Source organism: Xyrauchen texanus, chromosome 1 (genome assembly GCF_025860055.1).
Source record: "Xyrauchen texanus isolate HMW12.3.18 chromosome 1, RBS_HiC_50CHRs, whole genome shotgun sequence".
NCBI lineage: Eukaryota > Metazoa > Chordata > Actinopteri > Cypriniformes > Catostomidae > Xyrauchen > Xyrauchen texanus.
In genome coordinates this window covers 6,047,405-6,067,757 of record NC_068276.1, presented here as the reverse complement: position 1 = coordinate 6,067,757, position 20,353 = coordinate 6,047,405, and the positions used below count along the sequence as shown (strand labels likewise).

At 44.0% G+C, this 20,353-nt stretch overlaps 1 protein-coding gene across 21 annotated transcripts in view; it reads left to right on the top strand.

The window, feature by feature from the left end:
• The window catches only part of LOC127639549 (adhesion G protein-coupled receptor L3-like), a 296,527-nt gene that overhangs the window by 156,944 nt on the left and 119,230 nt on the right, over nt 1–20,353 (top strand). For all 21 annotated transcript variants that reach the window (XM_052123117.1, XM_052122957.1, XM_052123044.1 and 18 more), the window contains exon 4: nt 1,968–2,077. In XM_052123117.1, coding sequence (XP_051979077.1) covers nt 1,968–2,077 — 110 coding nt within the window. The remainder of the gene's footprint in view (nt 1–1,967; nt 2,078–20,353) is intronic.

Here is a 20,353-nt window from a genome sequence, read left to right as displayed (position 1 = left end):
TACGCATCATACCCAAAATCAGCTTGGTTATTTATGGTCTGATTAGCAAAAAAACTAATCTGAAATCTGATTTCATTAGCCATTATGTCATCCCTGGTTTGGACATTAGATTTCATGCTCTCTGCATGTTATTCAGAGGTGTTTCTATTTGTGCATCTGATTGTCATCTCTGACACTTCTGATTGGCTTCTGATTGATCAGGTTGTGATCTCATAACGGAGAGATGGAAGATATCTCGCTAATGTATGTAACCTCCACACACACACACACACACACACACACACACACACACACACACACACACACACACACACACACACACACACACACAATAAATCAGTGAAGCTTAATGTACAGTTGATTTGCAGAAACCTTTTAATTATGGGTTAAAAATCAGATGCTGACCTCTGAATAGGTGGCCAATGCAAGCGACAATCACAATGACGCATGGGAAAGTTTTATGAGAAAATTTAGCATCCTGTCAGTCACTGTTTAGTGCGCAATCGATAGGTGACCCTATGATGGACAGAATGTGGGAGAAATAAATAAATCCTTTAGTCATAACCACACAAGAGAGATTGTGTGTACTATTCTGTGCACAGAATTGGCCCCAGATGTTAGCTAAATCTGATACAAAACTCATTTGGGGACATTCAAACACATACTTAATTAGAAAATCCATTCACTATTATTATTATAATTATTATTATTAACAATAATAGCTGCTATTTTGAGTATTTAAGGTTGAGTATATAACCTGTGTAGTGTTTGGCGGATGTCGATTTTTTGCCGCAAACACATAAAATGTAACAAGTATTGAAAAGATCGGCAGTAATTCAACTATTGGTGCGATAAACATTTTCATTTCACAGTTATCGGCCAATAATATGTCAGCCACCAATATACTGTGCACCCCAAAAGAGGAATACAACTACAGTATTATTACTCTTGTTATGCCACCCTGTAGGACATATTGGTATTGTTATGACATCCCTTCAGTTAAAAATATAGGCATATTGTATTTGCATATTCATGAACCTACTGTTTAAATAATTAATTGAAAAATGACCTTTTAGATCTTAAAAGTTTTACATTTCCTTGATTGCGATTCAGTTTTTTGTCTGTCATTATTAAATGTTTCCACTAAATTTCACTACACATAGATATCTGATTTAGTATTTAACAATAATGACATCTATTTTTGGCAATAAATATTGAAATAAAATTTTTATCAGATGTGATTTATTTGGTTAAAATCAGATGGGCTAAGTTTACCTCAGGGTTATCTCAAGGTAGAGAATATTTTGCGGAAATAATGTAGGACTTCATTTTATTAATCGGATTTGATTGGATTGTGATTGATAGGTTATGATAATACTGGTAATATTCTATTCCTTGCTCACATTACAAAAATGTACTAAGTACAGGCATGAAACTCTGAATGGCACAAAATGATAAGTTCTTTTAACTAGTTATCTGTCAGCCAATCAGCTTTCTTACATGTGATATGTCAAGCAAATCAGCTGACATGATGTAAGTTTATAGGTCATTTTACGCGTAATCAGATCAACCAATCAACTTGCGTTACCTCTCTTTGCCTAACATTTCTAATGCTCAGTTTTGTAGTTAAGCCAATTTCACTGCAGCGCTCTGCAAGAGTTTCCTCTGAAACCCTCCTCCTCCCCAGCAACACTGGTCTAGATCTGCTACATGGGGGATTGTATGTATGTCTACTTGTGCAGCAGCATGTCCTACATAATCGATGAAGCAGGTCTTGTGTTTGTCTAATTTTGCAGCAGCAGCATGTCCACATGCTAACAACCAATGTAGTTAGGAGTTATGCCCCAAAATGTAATGCTTAGTGTTAGGGATTTGTTGAAAACACCTTAAGTAGAAGCAATAGTAAAAGTGACGCTTGCCTAATCAAACACAACTAATGTTCTTTGTTTGTTGTTTCTGGTTTTCAGGTGTAACAACCGGACCCAGTGCGCTGTAGTGGCCGGACCGGACGCCTTTCCTGACCCCTGTCCTGGAACATACAAATACCTGGAGGTTCAGTACGAATGCGTTCCATACAGTATGTATCCGTTTTACATTAACACAAACACACAGATGATATATTCTTTGCTCTGTGCTCTGTCCATGATTCAAGGCTATTTTTGTATTTTTTTTTAAAGAATGTGTCACCACTAAAACCCACTCTAAAATCTATTTTGCAGCTTTAGGGGAACGCCAGCACGAGAACTCTTCTAACCTGTGATTTATCTCACATCTTATTTTTTCCACAGTTAAAACTCTCTCCTTCATTTGAACCTATCCGTTCCTATCTACCATCTGCGCGCGTGTGTGTGTGTGTGTGTGTAAGTGTAAGTGTGAGGAGGTTTGTGCGATGACTTTGTCTATGTGATAAACTATGTAAGTGCTGCACTTTGTCAAAATGAGTAAGTTGCCAGATAGCTAACGATAGCGTTTGGCTTTGATAGATTCGCTGTTCTGTATCTTTAGATATGCGTCCTGAGCATCGCATCTGTCTGCCTGCAGGAATACCTGTGCGAGAGCCGCAGTGTTTACTCCAGATGTCGTCATTACCAATGAAAGCTTAGTCACACTTCCTGACAGACACAGACGATCCAGTGAATTGAGTTTAAATGACAGGGTATTGCACACAAAGAAAATATAGGTCTATAAGTAATTATTAGGTTTAGTCGAAAAATGCATTTGCTCGTCATTTTTTGGTGCTTCAGTGACACTTTTGGCTGATGTATCGACTCATATCATAAGATAGCATTGCGTGAGGAACTTGGCGAAAGTGTTTTTGAACTGATAATATGCGAGTTTACTTGTGATTTGTTTGTAAGTGAACAACAGTCAGTGTTGTTGTAGCACCTCGAGTGTTCAATGCACCAGAAAACTGCTATGATACATAGAACAAGTAACGTAATTCTATCAGACCAGGTTGTTTTTTCTGGTGGGGCATGTGAAAATCTGATCTACTGACCCAACCAGGACAGCAGAGAAATCCTTAATGTTGAACCTCACTGCACCGCCTCTCATGCCTTATTGCTTAAATGAAGATCAGCAGTCAGCAATAATGCATTAGTGTAGTTTATCTTTACAACTTTAGGCTGTAATACTTTTGCTGTCTTGTTTATTCTGTCATCATGTTGAAATGAAACCTCACCAGTTAATATCATAAATATCAAAGTGTCAATTAAAACAACACAAACAGAATGTCATGAATGATGGCTTGAATTCCCCCAGTCTCACGTGTGTAATTTACACCGAATTATCCAGAGGTTGTTTGCATTAGCGTTTATTTGTCAGTGTCAGATCGAGAGACACATCTCCTGTTTAGGATAATGTTATCGATGGCAGCTGCACCTCAGCACATATTAAATATGTCATTCGGTGGGCGCTTGAAAGAAACGTGAAGAAGAGCTGAAAGAAAGCCAAAGATTGATACAGTGAGGAGGAGTGAATTAATTAACTCATTAAAGGAGAGATAAAGAGCGAATTTATGGGCAGAGCTTTGCAAATCCAGAGAGATTTTTGGAAAGGAATAAGAACATGACACACGTCATGCCATTCAGGTTTGGCCTTCTGAAGTCCTTGCATTGAGAAACACTTTCCCTTACAATGGACATACATCAACATCTTTTGCTGGCTTTTAAATGTCTATAATAATGCAGTTCATGTTGCATGTTGCAATCACAATATTTTTCAAAGTAATTGCAATATTATTTTTATTTATCTTTTTCATTTTCTGATTCATGATACCATGTTCTGTTGATCTGACACAATGTGATAGTGTAATAATAATAATAAGTTGTTCACAAATGACTGAAAAATAAAGCAATATCTTAGGAATGTAACTGTAGCCAGCTGGTACGTGCTGTGCAGTATGTGTAAACCTCACTCCCCTGGCCTCAAGAGGCACACTAGCGACTTGTTAGCACGCCCGCCTCCCATGCCGGAGATGCTGGTTCAAGTCCCATTCGGAGCAGGTCAAGCAGGACCGGTTACAGTGGTGCTGTGACCCGGATGGGAGTGAGGTTTTGGGGGGTGAGTTTAATGGTAGCCAGCTGGTGCATGCTGTACAGTATGTGTAAACATCACTCCCCTGGCCTCAAGAGGCACACTAGCGACTGACGGTAGAGGCTGTAGCCTTTATCCTTCTTGTTAGCGCGCCCGCCTCCCATGCCGGAGATGCCAGTTCAAGGTCCGTTCGGAGCGGGTAGAGCAGGACCAGTTACATTGGTGCCGTGACCCAGATGGGAGTGAGGTTTAAGGGGGTGAGTGTAACGGTAGCCAGCTGGTGCATGCTGTGCAGTATGTGTAAACCTCACTCCCCTGGCCTCACGAGGTGCTCTAGCGACTGACACTAGAGGCTGTAGCCTTTAGCCTCCATATTAGCGCGCCCACCTCCTATGCCGGAGATGCCAGTTCAAGGTCCGTTCGGAGCGGGTAGAGCAGGACCAGTTACATTGGTGCCGTGACCCGGATGGGAGTGAGTTTTAGCGGGGTGAGTATAATGGTAGCCAGCTGGTGCATGCTCTGCAGTATGTGTAAACCTCACTCCCCTGGCCTCAAGAGGTGCACTAGCAACTGGCGCTAGAGGCTGTAGCCTTTAGCCTCCTTGTTAGCGTGCCCGCCTCCCAGAGCGGGTCGAGCAGGACTGGTTACACGAGCAAGAATGATGTTGTTCTGTATATAAGCACGACTGTGATTCAGCCATCTGCACAAGACCACAGAAATCATTAAGAGGACCAGAAAACACAACCGGTATTGTTAAATTCCTTGATATTCCTACTCCTAACCCTAGGTACCTTAATTTTTACGCAACACATACCACATTGTTTTAGTTACAGTGTTACAGACATTGCTCAGTTTCCATCCAAGTTACAAATTTCAGTTACGTGAAAAAATCTGAACATTGCTAAAACAATTTGAGAATAAAGCAGTGTTTACAATGTGTTCAAAGGAACAAATTTGTCACTTGCGGTGAGATGTAATGTAATGTAAATGGAGATAGAAGTTGATATTCATAATATTCTCTGAGCGAATTCAGTGTTGGTTGAAGTCACATTAAATTTTTTTAAAGTGCAGCTAGATTCCTATTTCATCTATAGAAAAATATTCTATTAATCATAGTTTATACATACGTTTATACATATACTCACCTCAAGTGAGCCTATGTGTATTTTTATGTGCATTTTGGAGATTTTATGGGCATCTTGGATTTTCATTTCTACGGAGCCCCCGAAGTGACCTGTGCAAAAAAAAAAATCTAAGAGACTTTCGCGTGCGCACGAGAAACGCTAAAGTTTCCAGTGTGTGTATAGCTCTTTTCCGATTGCGTCATTGCCATCATTCATTTACTCAAAGATACTGAGAGCATGGATGCGCATGAATTTATAGAGATATATTTTAAACTTGGCCTTCAATACAAAGACATTAGGCCCTACTGTCTATGACATTTGTAATACTGTCATGGCTGAGACACGCTTTGATCTTCCAAAGGACACGAATCAAGCAATAGACTTGTACTTGCATTTAACACTAGAACTACCGGAATTCTAGAACTACTAGAATGGCCATAGCGGTCATTCTGACCGTTCATACTAGACTGTACCAAATATCATGTCATATTTACATTCGAAACTTCTATTGAGGTTTTAGAATGAAGCTTCTAATGTCTGTCGTCATATTTTATGGTGTCATCACCCTAAAAATGTATTGAATAAAATAGAATAATATGGATCAAATGGAGCGCCAAGCGAACACAGATAGTCCTACATAATACGATCTTTTTTTGTAATATATCATAGTGCTAGACTATATAAACACATAGGCCTATAGTATATATTATATATTAGCTGCTAGACTGCCCCGGAAGGTGCGTGCCTCGCTTTGTGTACAGCAAGTTTTTTCACTGGAATCAAAATCCATGAATAAATGAATCTGTTATATTAATAATAAACACCAGGACACGAAATTTTAATTCTAATGTATGTGAAAATTTATTAGTTCATCGACAACCACAGAACTTGCTATTGTAGCTAATTACAGATAAAAATTTGATTATTTATATAAAATTATTCTCTTTCAATACAATACAATAGCTTATAAAAACTTCACCAATGTGTATTTCAATGCATAGTAAAAACCTTAGACATGTATGAAACACATATAGGCCTAACCCAAAATGGCCAAAGCGGTTAATAAAGAATATGAACATTCGCTAAACTGTGGGAAAACTGATTTAGAAAGCAATATTTGTTTTACTGTGAGCAAAAATATAATGCTGTAAAACTATAATGAAAATAGTATGCTGTAAAATCATTCTGAACGAATTCTCCAAAAAGTGGGCTCACTTGAACAAAAAATAATTTAATATAAATAATCAAATTTGTATCTGTAATTAGCTACAATAGCAAGTTCTGTGGTTGTCGATGAACTAATACATTTTCACATACATTAGAATTAAAATTTCGTGTCCTGGTGTTTATTATTAATATAACAGATTCATTTATTCATGGATTTTGATTCCAGTGGTGGCTGCATAGGATTGTTTCCAATTTCCAAAAAATCCAGAGCGTTGTAAAGTCCAAAAGTCAACATGTTTTGAAAAAGGATAGATGTAATAATTTCCAAAATTCACAACATGTTTTTATCTAACGAAATATTCCGCCTCAATCCATGTTTGTTGGCGTTTAGACTTTCAAAACCATTTTCACTGTGGTGAAAAACTTGCTGTACACAAAGCGAGGCACGCACCTTCCGGGGCAGTCTAGCAGCTAATATATAATATATACTATAGGCCTATGTGTTTATATAGTCTAGCACTATGATATATTACAAAAAAAGATCGTATTATGTAGGACTATCTGCGTTCGCTTGGCACTCCATTTGATCAATATTATTCTATTTTATTCAATACATTTTTAGGGTGATGACGCCATAAAATATGACGACAGACATTAGAAGCTTCATTCTAAAACCTCAATAGAAGTTTCGAATGTAAATATGACATGATATTTGGTACAGTCTAGTATGAACGGTCAGAATGACCGCTATGGCCATTCTAGTAGTTCTAGAATTCCGGTAGTTCTCGTGTTAAATGCAAGTACAAGTCTATTGCTTGATTAGTGTCCTTTGGAAGATCAAAGCGTGTCTCAGCCATGACAGTATTACAAATGTCATAGACAGTAGGGCCTAATGTCTTTGTATTGAAGGCCAAGTTTAAAATATATCTCTATAAATTCATGCGCATCCATGCTTTCAGTATCTTTGAGTAAATGAATGATGGCAATGACGCAATCGGAAAAGAGCTATACACACACCGGAAACTGTAACGCATGCGCACGCGAAAGTATCTCGCGCGCACCCGATAGTTTCTCGTGCGCACGCGAAAGTCTGTTAGATTTTTTTTTTGCACAGGTCACTTCGGGGGCTCCGTACATTCCAGCGTTGTTTTATGAAATATTCCAAAAATCGCATTCAAATATGTGGATGGAAACCCAGCTTTTGTTGAGGAGAGGCGTGCTTTTACATTTATATGCAATCAGACTCATCAAAAATAACCTAGTACCTAGCTGTTACGGCTGTGGGAAGCAGGAGAAGGCAGACTAGTGATTTGGATCCAAACGCGGCTTTATTTATAAATCATAAACAAATAAACACAAAGGAAAGTCCACGCTGGGAAAAACTAAACTAAAACACAAAAGAACACGCGGCAGGAAGAACATAAATGAAGGGAAGGAATTAGGGGCATAGACAGCGAACATCCACGAAAGGCAGGGGGTAACCTCGAACAAGGGGAACAGAGAGAGAACCACGAGAGAACATAGGAATCGACATGAAACGCCAACGAACGACAAAGGAAAGGGAAAACAACAGGGTTTAAATAGACAGACACGGTAATAACAAAATCACGAACAGGTGCGGACAATAACACAGTGCAGGCAGTGATGAGGGCCGGGAAACATGGGAAATTATGTTTTATACACAGACAGTGAAACACGGAACGGACAACCAGGAAAACGTGACATGGAACGTGGAAAGTGGCATGTGAAACCGAAATCACGGGGCAGACAACACAGGAACGTGACACTAGCAGTGTCCTAGCAACCACCCAGTACACCTTAGCCAGTGTATAGCCATATCCTGGCATTGTGGCAGTGAGTTTATATCAAGCATTCTGGTACTATTAAAAATAAGCTGGATTGGTTTGGTTTTATTCCAAAGTTTGTACAACTAGTTTTGCAGTAAAGGCCCCAGATTTAGCACAGAATTTAATAAGCCTTTAATTAATTTAACCTTAAATCTTATTTTTACTAATGACGTTTCAGTGAGAGCAAAGAATGGCAGGCCCAGCATACATTGCGGTTTTGTGTTTTCAGACGTGCCTCTGTGTTATCCGTGCATGTCCGGCGTGAGAGCATCGCATCATGGAATTTTACGGTTTATGAGGGGCAACAAAATGAGAACTGATTGATTTGGCAGGTTGTTTTTGCACCTGTGTCTCTCTTGTAATCATGCATAAGCTGGTATCTCTGCATGCCGTTTGTATGTAATGTTCTGTTGGCTTGCCAGATTCTCCATCATTGCCTTTTAACTAATAATGCCTGTGCTCACAGGCTCACGGTCATTTACCTGTGACCGTGTTACCAGGAGGACCTGCTGTTTTCGCAACACCGTCTCATTGTCACACGACCAAGGACATTCTCTACATCCAATCAGAGTGCGGCATCCGAGTCTGGGAACCAATGGGTTGGTCATAGATATCAGCGTCCCATGACCCTTCACTTGCACGGTCAGGGAGTGATTGTTAATTACCTTGATGCTCGTACACCAGCAAATTGGTCTTGGCAGGATCAGGTGTTTATCATACACGGGTGTTTTCAAGGATTGGGTTGGATGAGAAACCAATTAAAACCAGAGCCATGAGATTGCTGTGTTTTTGGACATGTTCACCTAATTCCCCAGACCCAACAAGCTGTGCCAAGAGGTTCTGAGAAGATTTACAGAGATCAGGGCCTAAAAATACATGTCTGTTGTGACTCCGCCCCTGAATAACAGGATATAATCAATGTGGAAAGTGATGAAGTCTGATGCTGGGATGGAAGACGGATTGTGCCCACAAGCAGATCATGGAAATAATCGAAACATTTATTCCTAACAGTTTGGCCTGTCTAGAAGCCTTTCTATCCAAGTGTCTACAGAGGATATAGAAAATATCAGATTATGGCTATTCAAGATGAGAATCACAGCCTTGTGGATTTATTCAATTAGATAGTTGTTTAGGTTTGAAAATAAATCAGCCAGGCCCTAATGAGCCATTTGTTTCATCGTCTTGTCTGCCGAATTACAAAAAAAAGAACTGTGAGTCAGACAGCTCTATACAACTGCAAGTGCTATATATATATATATATATATATATATATATATATATATATATATATATATATATATATATACCAATATACATGTCAGCTTGTGAATAAATTGTACTTATTTACAAAACCAGACTAAATTATTGCCATATATTTGGCTTATGACAAGGCCACGTTCCCGGATTAAATGGGATTGTATTCATACTGCTCAACTGCATACCTAGTACATACATACATACATACATACATACATACTTGAATAAGTACATATATAATCAAGTATGTACTTTATTAACCATTGAGAAGTACATTTCTCATCAAATGCAGTATGTGAATTCTGATGTAGCTTTTGGACTGCCCACAGTCCATTCCTTGACTGTTTGATGCATATTGCACACAAACTCTTGTTATATCTAAACTGGACTACTGCAATGCTTTTTGGCAGTACTTCATGCATGTACAGTTAAACCTCTGCAATTGATCCAGAATGCAGTGGCACAATTGGTCTTCAATGAGCCCAAGAGAGCGAACATAAATATAAATGTAGGATGGAAATCACCTACTTGATCTTGCGAGCTGTAATCAGATTGACTGGCTTTATACAACTTCTGGGAATAAGTAGCATGCATAGTTTTAAATCAGTCCACAAGACAGCTGCATGGATTACAGGAAATCAACGTTTGCTAATTACCCTGATGCAAATTGATCTTTACAATATCTGCAAGCCATCAGATGTTCATGATACGCATGTCAAGGTTCTGTCAGGGAATCAGAGGTAGGACCCAAACACAGAGGCAAGTGAAGGGCTTTATTTGACAAAATTAAAACCAAAACAAACCAAAACTACCCCAAAGGGGAAAAGTAGAATCCAGGCTGGGGTAGACGTTATAGGGAACCAGGACCGATTGGACCAAACACGAACAGGGAAACCAGACTGGAACACGACCAACAAACAAGATGAACTGGCAGTGGCCAGCACACACAAGGAGACTAAAATATGGAGAGAAATCAAACAGGTTAACAAGGGGACAGTTGAGGCAAATGAACTAATAATCAAACAAGGAGGCGGGGTATGACACAAGACATGATGCAAAACAGAAACAAAACAAAGCCACATGCTCTCATGACAACAAACACCCAGCACACATCGGTAAGACAATAAGGAAATATATGTTCATGCAACCGACAGACAAGACGAGATAATGTGTAGCAATGCTAAACAAAGCAGTGCCATGCACTCCCACACTAGATAAAGCCTAAGCATTGCCCAGTGATGTACGAAACAGGTGACAAAACGAGACCGGACACCTGTGTGAGAGTTCAGCCACACACAAACTGACACCTCAGACCAAAGTGACCAAACCTCAGCATGACGTGTCAACAGCTCACGACCCGGGTGTGCAGCGCAATTTGAGCGCAACGCAAGGCGCACCAGTGTTCATGAGAGACAGAAAAAAACTATTGATGCAAGTGCATCCTGCCAAGATGACATAAGCGCAATGCACTTGCGTCAATAACAGACAGGAGCATGAGTGTCTGGATCGCGACACAGACCGAAACCAAACCAGACAGGGAAGTCAAGATCCAGACACCATGCTCCGGACATGAAACACAAGACTGACCGAAGAGCGCACAGCAGGGAAATCAAAATCGAAGCTGTGCACTCACACAAAGACAGACAGAACAGAGCACAAGTGTCCGGATCCTGACACAGACTGAAGCCGAACCAGACAGGGAAGTCAGGATCCAGACACCATGCTCAAGACATTATACAAGACAGACTGAAGAGCGCACGGTAGGGAAATCAAAACGCTCACACAAAGCCCGACAACGAAACGCAAGACAAACACTGGATGATGACGTCACGGTCCTGCCACACAAAAACCCAGACTGACTGAGTGACAGGTCCGTGACAACGCAGGTGATTTTAGGGATCAGGCAAGACTGGAATCGGATTAAAACCAGAGCCAAAAGATTGCCAGTTGTTTTGTTTTTTTTCACATTTTCATCCAGCCCCCTTTATCCCTCACATACTCCCCAATATGGACAGCACTGAACTCCCATTCTGGAGCAGAGAACACATTATGCCCACAAGCATGGCAAAAACCGAAACCTTCAACCTAAAAGGCTTGGCTCGACTCTAAGATTTTCGATCCAACTGTCTGCAAATTATGCTGAAAATATAATTTGAAGATTATGGATATGCAAAGACGAAAATTATAGCCTTGTGGATTTATTCATTTGGGAAGTTGTTTAGGTCAGTAATTAAGTCAGCCAGGCCCTAATGAGCCATATGTTTCATCATCTTGTCTGAGTTTTGACCCTGAAGTGTAAATGTAGCCAAAGCAAGAGTTTGGAGTCAGCATTTACAGTATATGTAACTTCATGCTGGCTTCTTTAGGAGCTTTATTACGGATCGATCCAACAGTAGCAGGGTTATCTTCGTTACATCAGGTCAAATCTCAGTCTCAGTTGGCACACCCATGGACTGTCCGTAGTCATGTAATATGATTGGCTTGCTTCATGCAACTTTTGGGAGTAATTGCACATTTTGGGGAGTAATCTGCCTAGAAACTAAGTTGTATGAGGTGCCGGGCTAACCGAATGAGTGCTTTATTGGATTTACCAAAGCTTTCCAGGTTAGTGGCATAACATCTTTGAAAGATTCTGAGTTTGGTTTGAGGTACTTGAGAATGATTTACAGCCAGCCTGTCATTATCACAAAATGAACCCCAGCAGATTGATCAGGACCCCCACGTAAAGTGGAGGAGTCTTGTTATAGGATTAGGCATTTATTTTGGATACCTATTACTATGACCAACCCATTGGTTCCCAGACTCGGATGCCGCACTCTGATTGGATGTAGAGAATGTCCTTGGTCGTGTGACAATGAGACGGTGTTGCGAAAACAGCAGGTCCTCCTGGTAACACGGTCACAGGTAAATGACCGTGAGCCTGTGAGCACAGGCATTATTAGTTAAAAGGCAATGATGGAGAATCTGGCAAGCCAACAGAACATTAAATACAAACGGCATGCAGAGATACCAGCTTATGCATGATTACAAGAGAGACACAGGTGCAAAAACAACCTGCCAAAAATAAATGAGTAGGAAGCACAAATAATGCCCAAATTAGCAAACAACTCAATGCAGTGCCGACTAAATATAATCAAGTATTCAAAAGAGCCTTGGAATAATAGAGAGTTAACAGAATTGGGACACATTTTATATTAGGTGTTTTAAACTACTATGTACTTTTTTATACATGGCATTTAATTAAATACTTATTATGTACTTACGTTTGTTACATAGTACTTTCATCTAAAATACCTGCATTTAATTACATCTGTAGTTAACCTTACTCCTAACCCGACTGTAGAGTGGAGGAGTGCGGGGCCGGTCTGGAACGACGCAAGCCCGATCCCCAATCGGCCTGATGGGCCGTGCGAGGGATAAAGGCAGCCGGTGATGACAGCTGTCCAACACCTGTGTGTGTGTGTGTTTGTGTCTTTTTGGTTCAGATTATAATTAAAATATTATTTATATCGTCAAGCTGGTTCTTGCCTCCTCCTTTCCCTTTAACCCCTTACACCAACCCTTACCCCCAACCCTACTCCTAAACCCACCCGCACCTCAACCTCAGTAGCAGCAAATGTAAATCTTGTGAGAAATTTGCAGAACAACATGCAGTTACACAATTAATACATTGTGTTCAATGTTTTTTAATGTCATTACATAGTATTTAAGGACACCCAATATATTCATAGTTTTCCCCGCACAGCAGTCCATTACTCTGGTATGATCTTCATTTCAGATAAACCTGCCTTTTAACAACACATACCTAGCAAATACAATGTCCCCCTAATGTTAGTTTATGGTTCACATTTTGTATTTTTTTTTGGAAACCAACTGAAAATGAAAAACGAACATTCCAAGAACATTCTTGGAGCCAACAATTCTTAGTTGGGTAACGACTAAACGCACTGTGATTGGTCGCTTTGCATTTCGGTCTGTCTCTTCCTTTCTAAACTGTTGGTTCTTGGTTAGAATATGCTGCAATGTGGCCCAGACTATATGCCACTAGTCAAAAGTGTGGCTATACAAGACTATGACAACTCTCACTGCTGTAGGATGTTAGCATTGTTAACCTTGTTAGTCTAGTGAGCTTTAGTTATTTGCGGGTCTTTACAAAGAATTTTGGTTTTGATTCTGAGAAATTATTTACAGAGCAATGCCTCTACCTCACACCTGCTGTTTAACATGTTCTGCCAGCGAGCTCAGTGTGTGTGAGGGGATTTCATACACCCGACTAGTCTTTCTGTGTGTTTTTGTTGAAGTGTGAAAGTAAGATTAAGCGGCCTCAGATTATGCTTTTTGACATCTCTCTCTCTCCCTCCCTCTCATTCCATTTGGTGACTGTAGATACTAAGTTTATATGTCAATTTATGTATAAAGCACGATTAAAACAACAGACTGTTGACCAATGTGCTGTACAATAATCAAGAATAAAACAATGTAAAAGGATAATATCAATGAACATACAACAATAAAACATGTACAATACTAATAATTATCTCTGTTGGACCAAATGCCACAGGTGTGATTTAAAAATGTATAAAGAAAGGGCATTTCTTTTGTACAAGGGTAAGCAGTTCCAGAGTTTTGGGGCAGCATCTGAAAAAGCCCTGTTGCCATTTTGCTTTAATCTGGACCTGGGAACAATCAAAGTTCTCTGTTCAGAGGACCTAAGAGTCCTTGTGGGATTATGTATCTGCAGTGGATTAGAAAGGTAAAATGGGACTAAACCATTCAGCGATTTAAAAATAAATAAGAGCTTAAAATCGATTCTTTAGCACACAGGCAGCCAATGGAGAGAGACCAAGATGGGGGAGATATGATCTGGCTTGCGTGCACCCATCAGGAGCCTAGCAGCAACATTCTGAACCATTTGCAGATGAGACAATGATGACTGACTGACTCCTGCGCAAAGAGAATTACAGTAGTTCAGTTGTGAGGAAACAAAGGCATGAATCACTTTCTCAAAATCAATAAAGTAAGAAAAGTCTTAACTTTGATCAGTAATCTTAAATGGAAAAAGCTAGATTTGACAACTGAGTTAAGCTGTTTGTCAAATGTAAGTGTTATCAAACAGTACACCTTGGTTCATAACAACTGGTTTACAAAAAGGGGTGAAAACAGTGAAAACAAAGTGGGACCAAGGAGGAACCCTTGGGGAACCCCACAAGTGAGGGGGCAGAAGAGGATTAGACTTGACCAAAGTTAACTGAAAAACTTCTACTGGAGAAGTACGATTTAAACCGTTTGAGAGCAGTTCCTTGGATACCTACTGACTGTTCAAGGCAGGAGAGAAGGGTATCATGATCTATGGTATCAAATGCTGCACTGAGGAACAAGAACACATGAATCACAGAGTTTCCAGCATCAACAGATAAAAAAATGTCAGAACTTTTAAAAGTGCAGACTCTGTGCTGCTGTTACGTTTGAGCAATGAGGCAGACGAGGAGGTACGGATCCAAACGCAGTTCAAACTTTATTAAATGAACAGCACAGGAAAAACACAAAGGAACAGCCCACGATGGGGAAATGAAACATAAAAGTATAAACTAAACACGAGATGAACAAAGAGGGCATTCGAGGGAGAATCACACACCAGGTTGACATCAAACAACGATCGACAAAGACAGCACAAAGACACGGGGTATAAATAGACAAACGTGGGAAAGGTGGCCAATGAAAGGACAGAACTCAAACAAGGTAACGAGGTGATAAACAGAAACCAAAGGCAAATTAACCAGGGCAGGTGTAAACAATGAACAGTGAATACTGAACGCTAACAGAGGGTTGTGGAATCAAATAAAGGACTAAAGTGACAACAAGATGGAAAACGAGAGGGCAACAGTGAAACGAGACAGGGTGGACTATGGAATTAAATAAGGGACTAAAGTGAAAACTTAAGAAGTGAAAAGTGACAAGATGGAAAACAAGGGGGCAACAGAGAGACAAGACAGGGTAATCATTACATAGCCCCCTTAAGGATCGGATTCCAGACGATCAAAACAACAAAAGACCTAAAAAGACCCACAAAGAAAAACCAAAATGAGGGCACCAGGGGCAAACAGACAGAGACAAGTGGGCACAAGGGCGGACCAGGGGGGTACACTGGGCAGGCAGGAAGTCCATGAGGGGCCATTAGGGCAGTCCAGGGAGGTGGAGAGGGTAGATAGATAGACCATGGAGGCCGAGAGGGCAGGCAAGCAGTCTATGGGGGTGTGTCAAGGGACCAGGGTCAGGTGGCCGCAGAACAGAGGCCGGTTTAGATGGCCCGGAGCTGGCCACTTGGCAAGGACAGGGACCGGGTCGGGGGCCTGGGAGGAGGCCACTGGGCAGGGACTGGGTCAGGAGGCCAGGGAAGAGGACTCAGGACAGGAACAGGGGCAGGAGGCCTGGGTGGAGGCCACAGGACGGGAACAGGGTCAGAAGCCCTGGGAGGAGGCCACAAGACAGGGACTGGGTCAGGAGGCCTGGGAGGAGGCCACAGGACAGAGGCCAGCTTCGTGGTCTGGGAGGTGGTCGTGGGCCAATGGCCGGTTCAGGGGACCTGGGAGGTGTGGCCACTGGGGAGCTGGCGGAGCCGCGGAGGCAGAGCCAAGGAGGACCTCTGAGGCGGGCAGTCGAAGACTTGGGTGGCGGCGCCAGAGGAGGCATAGGCAGGGCCGCAGGAGACCCTGGGGGCGGAGCAGAGGCAGGCAGAGCCATGGTGTACCCTGTGGGCGGAGCCGTAGAAGGCTTGGGAGGCGGCTGTGGAAGGCTCGGGAGGCGGAGCCGAGGGAGGCTCGGGAGGTGGAGCCGGGGAGGCGATGGCGTGAGAAGGCTCAGAAGGCGGAGCTGAGGGAGGCTCAGGAGGCGGAGCCGAAGGAGGTTCTAGAGGCGGAGCCCTAGAAGGCTCTGGAGGCTCTGGAGGCGGAGCTGAGGGCGGTGGCGCACGTGAGACAGTTCTTGAGGCGGAGGCCTGGAAGGCTCTGGGGACCGGAGCTGAGGAAGGCACAGGAGACGGAGCCAAGGAAGGCTCAGGAGACGGAGCCGCTGGAGGCTCTGGAGGCGGAGCCGTAGGAGGCTCAGGAGGAGGCTCAGAAGGCAGAGCCGTGGATGGCTTGAGAGGCTTGAAGGGTAGAGCCCTGGGAAGCTCGAGGGGCTTGAGAGGCGGAGCCCTGGAAGGCTCGAGAGGCTTGAGAGGCGGTGCCCTGGAAGGCTCGAGAGGTTTGAGGGGCGGAGCCCTGGAAGGCTCGAGAGGCTTGAGGGGCGGAGCCCTGGAAGGCTCGAGAGGCGGAGCCCTGGAAGGCTCGAGAGGCGGAGCCCTGGAAGGCTCGGGAGGCGGAGCCCTGGAAGGCTCGGGAGGCGGAGCCCTGGAAGGCTCGAGAGGCTTGAGGGGCGGAGCCCTGGAAGGCTCGAGAGGCTTGAGGGGCGGAGCCCTGGAAGGCTCGAGAGGCGGAGCCCTGGAAGGCTCGAGAGGCGGAGCCCTGGAAGGCTCGAGAGGCTTGAGGGGCGGAGCCCTGGAAGGCTCGAGAGGCTTGAGGGCGGAGCCCTGGAAGGCTCGAGAGGCTTGAGGGCGGAGCCCTGGGAGGCTCGAGAGGCTCGAGAGGCGAGCCCTGGGAGGCTCGGAGAGGCGGAGCCCTGGGAGGCTCGAGAGGCTTGAGGGGCGAACCCTGGGAGGCTCGAGAGGCGAGCTCGGAGGCTTGAGAGGCGGAGCTCGGAAGGCCCGAGAGGCTTGAGGGCGGAGTCTCGAAGGCCCGAGAGGCTTGAGGGCGGAGCCCTGGAAGGCTCGAGAGGCTTGAGGGGCGGAGCCCTGGAAGGCTCGAGAGGCGGAGCCGTTGGAGGCTCAAGAGGCTCTGGGGGCGGAACCGTCAGAGGCTTGAGTGGATCGAGAGGCGGAGCAATCGGAGGCTCTGGAGGCGGAGCCGTAGGAGGCCCCGTGAGGCGGAGTTGCAGGAGGCTCGAGAGGCTCTGGGGGTGGAGCCGTAGGAGGCTTAGGGGGCGGAGCCCTGGTAGGCTCGAGAGGTTCAGGAGGTGGAGCCCTGGGAGGCTCGAGAGGCTTGAGGGGCGGACCCCTGGTAGGTTCGAGAGGCGGAGTCCTGGAAGACTCGAGAGGCTCGAGAGGCGGAGCTCTGGAAGGCTCGGAGGCGGAGCTCTGGAAAGCTCGGAAACTCGGATGGCTGAGCTCTGGAAAGCTCGGAAACTCGGATGGCTGAGCTCTGGAAAGCTCGGAAACTCGGATGGCTGAGCTCTGGAAAGCTCGGAAACTCGGATGGCTGAGCTCTGGAAAGCTCGGAAACTCGGATGGCTGAGCTCTGGAAAGCTCGGATACTCGGATGGCTGAGCTCTGGAAAGCTCGGAAACTCGGATGGCTGAGCTCTGGAAAGTTCGGGAGACTCGGATGGCTGAGCTCTGGAAAGCTCGGGAGGAGGAGCCCTGGAAGACTCGAGAGACTTGAGAGACTTGGGAGGCGGAGCCCTAGGGGGCTCGAGGCGCTGGCTCTTGGATCGTCACGCCATTGGCACTGGCACTGGCTCTTGGACGGTCATGGCTACTGGCACTGGCTCTTGGACGGTCAAGGCTTCTGGCACTGGCTCTTGGACGGTCACGGCTACTGGCACTGGCTCTTGGACGGTCGTGGCTTTGGGCACTGGCTCAGGGACGATCGGGGCCACCGGCGCTGGCTCAGGGACGGTCGAGGCTACAGGCGCTGTCTCAGGGACGGTCGAGGCTACAGGCGCTGGCTCAGGGACGGTCGAGGCTACAGGTGCTGGCTCAGGGACGGTCGAGGCTACAGGCTCTGGCTCAGGGACGGTCGAGGCTACAGGCGCTGGCTCAGGGACGGTCGAGGCTACAGGCGCTGGCTCAGGGACGGTCGAGGCTACAGGCACTGGCTCATTGACGTTTGAGGCTTGCGGCACTGGCTCATTGACGGTTGAGGCTACAGGCTCTGGCTGGGTTTCCGTGGTTGGCGAGGATTCGGGCTCGCTCACGGTGACATGCATGGGCTCTAGCTCGCTCACCGTGACATGTGTGGGCTCTAGCTCGCTCACCGTGACATGCGTGGGCTCTAGCTCGCGCTCACCGTGACATACGCGTGGGCCGGAGGCGGAAGCCCGCTCTTCTCCTTCTCCGGCAGACGAGGAGGACCGCTGGCTCGCTGATCGCGAAAGGACCGAACCACGGGCTAATGGAGGGTCAATTCTGCGGAGGCGCCACGGGTTCTCCTCGATGATGTCCACAGTTAGATGAGAACCGCAGATCTGTAGGGTCTCTTCAACGAACGCGTCAAGCGCCCAGTCGCAGCGTAGCCGGTGGCAGCCGCTCCTTCAGCCCATCATTCAGGTTGCCTCGGAAGAAGACCACAAGAGAGTAATTTGGAAAGTCAGAGACGTTTGCCAGAGCCAGGAAGTCGTGAATGTGGTCTTCAATAGGTCGGTCCCCTTGCTTCAGGCTGAGCAGATCGTAATTTGCCTGAAAAACTGCTGGATCCATTGTGGGTCGATCGTTCTGTTACGTTTGAGCAATGAGGCAGACGAGGAGGTACGGATCCAAACGCAGTTCAAACTTTATTAAATGAACAGCACAGGAAAAACACAAAGGAACAGCCCACGATGGGGAAATGAAACATAAAAGTATAAACTAAACACGAGATGAACAAAGAGGGCATTCGAGGGAGAATCACACACCAGGTTGACATCAAACAACGATCGACAAAGACAGCACAAAGACACGGGTATAAATAGACAAACGTGGGAAAGGTGGCCAATGAAAGGACAGAACTCAAACAAGGTAACGAGGTGATAAACAGAAACCAAAGGCAAATTAACCAGGGCAGGTGTAAACAATGAACAGTGAATACGAACGCTAACAGAGGGTTGTGGAATCAAATAAAGGACTAAAGTGACAACAAGATGGAAAACGAGAGGGCAACAGTAAAACGAGACAGGGTGGACTATGGAATTAAATAAGGGACTAAAGTGAAAACTTAAGAAGTGAAAAGTGACAAGATGGAAAACAAGGGGGCAACAGAGAGACAAGACAGGGTAATCATTACAGCTGCACTCGAAACCAAGACTGGAAGACTTGAAAAACAGCATTTGTATCCAAAAAAACTCTGCAATTGACTGACAACTTTTTTCTCAAGAAACTTAGAAAGGAAAGGCAGTCTAAAGTTCATGTAAGCTTATATTGATCTGTCATCTTCCTACGTAGTCTGGAACTTTCTAGGGTTTCACAAACCTATTAATTGACTGATTTAGAACGTTCCACGCACGCAGCAACACTGCACGTCAAGATTTTGATGTTAGCATGTTGCTAAGCTAATGGCCCAATACTTTAAAAAGTCTAAAACATACATAGCACACTGAAATATTGTGTGACAAGATGTTTTTTTTTTTTTTTAATGTAAGATTCACCTTACAAAATATTTCAAATGATTTTGATGTTAGCATTTTGCTAAGCTAATGGCCCAATACTTTAATAAATATAAAACATACATGGCACACTGAAATATTGTGTGACAAGATAAGATATTTTTTTTATTATTAATTTTTTTACGTAAGATTCAACTTACAAAATATTTCAAATGATTTTGATGTTAGCATTTTGCTAAGCTAATGGCCCAATAATTTAATAAATATAAAACATACATAGCAAACTGAAATATTGCGTGATAAGTAAGCTAGCGCTTCTGTGGTGGTTCGCACAACGCTTGCACAAAACCAGGCATCAATCACCCTGTGCAGATGTGCGTTTCACATGTAAAGCATATTTTGCACTTACAAATTGCAAAACACGAGAAGAATATTATTGCATTTGCAACAAATTTCACTGGGAGGCTGGCAAAAACATTTGAATGGTGATAAAAAACGTCAAAAAAAGTGCCATCTGTGAACAAATGCAAGA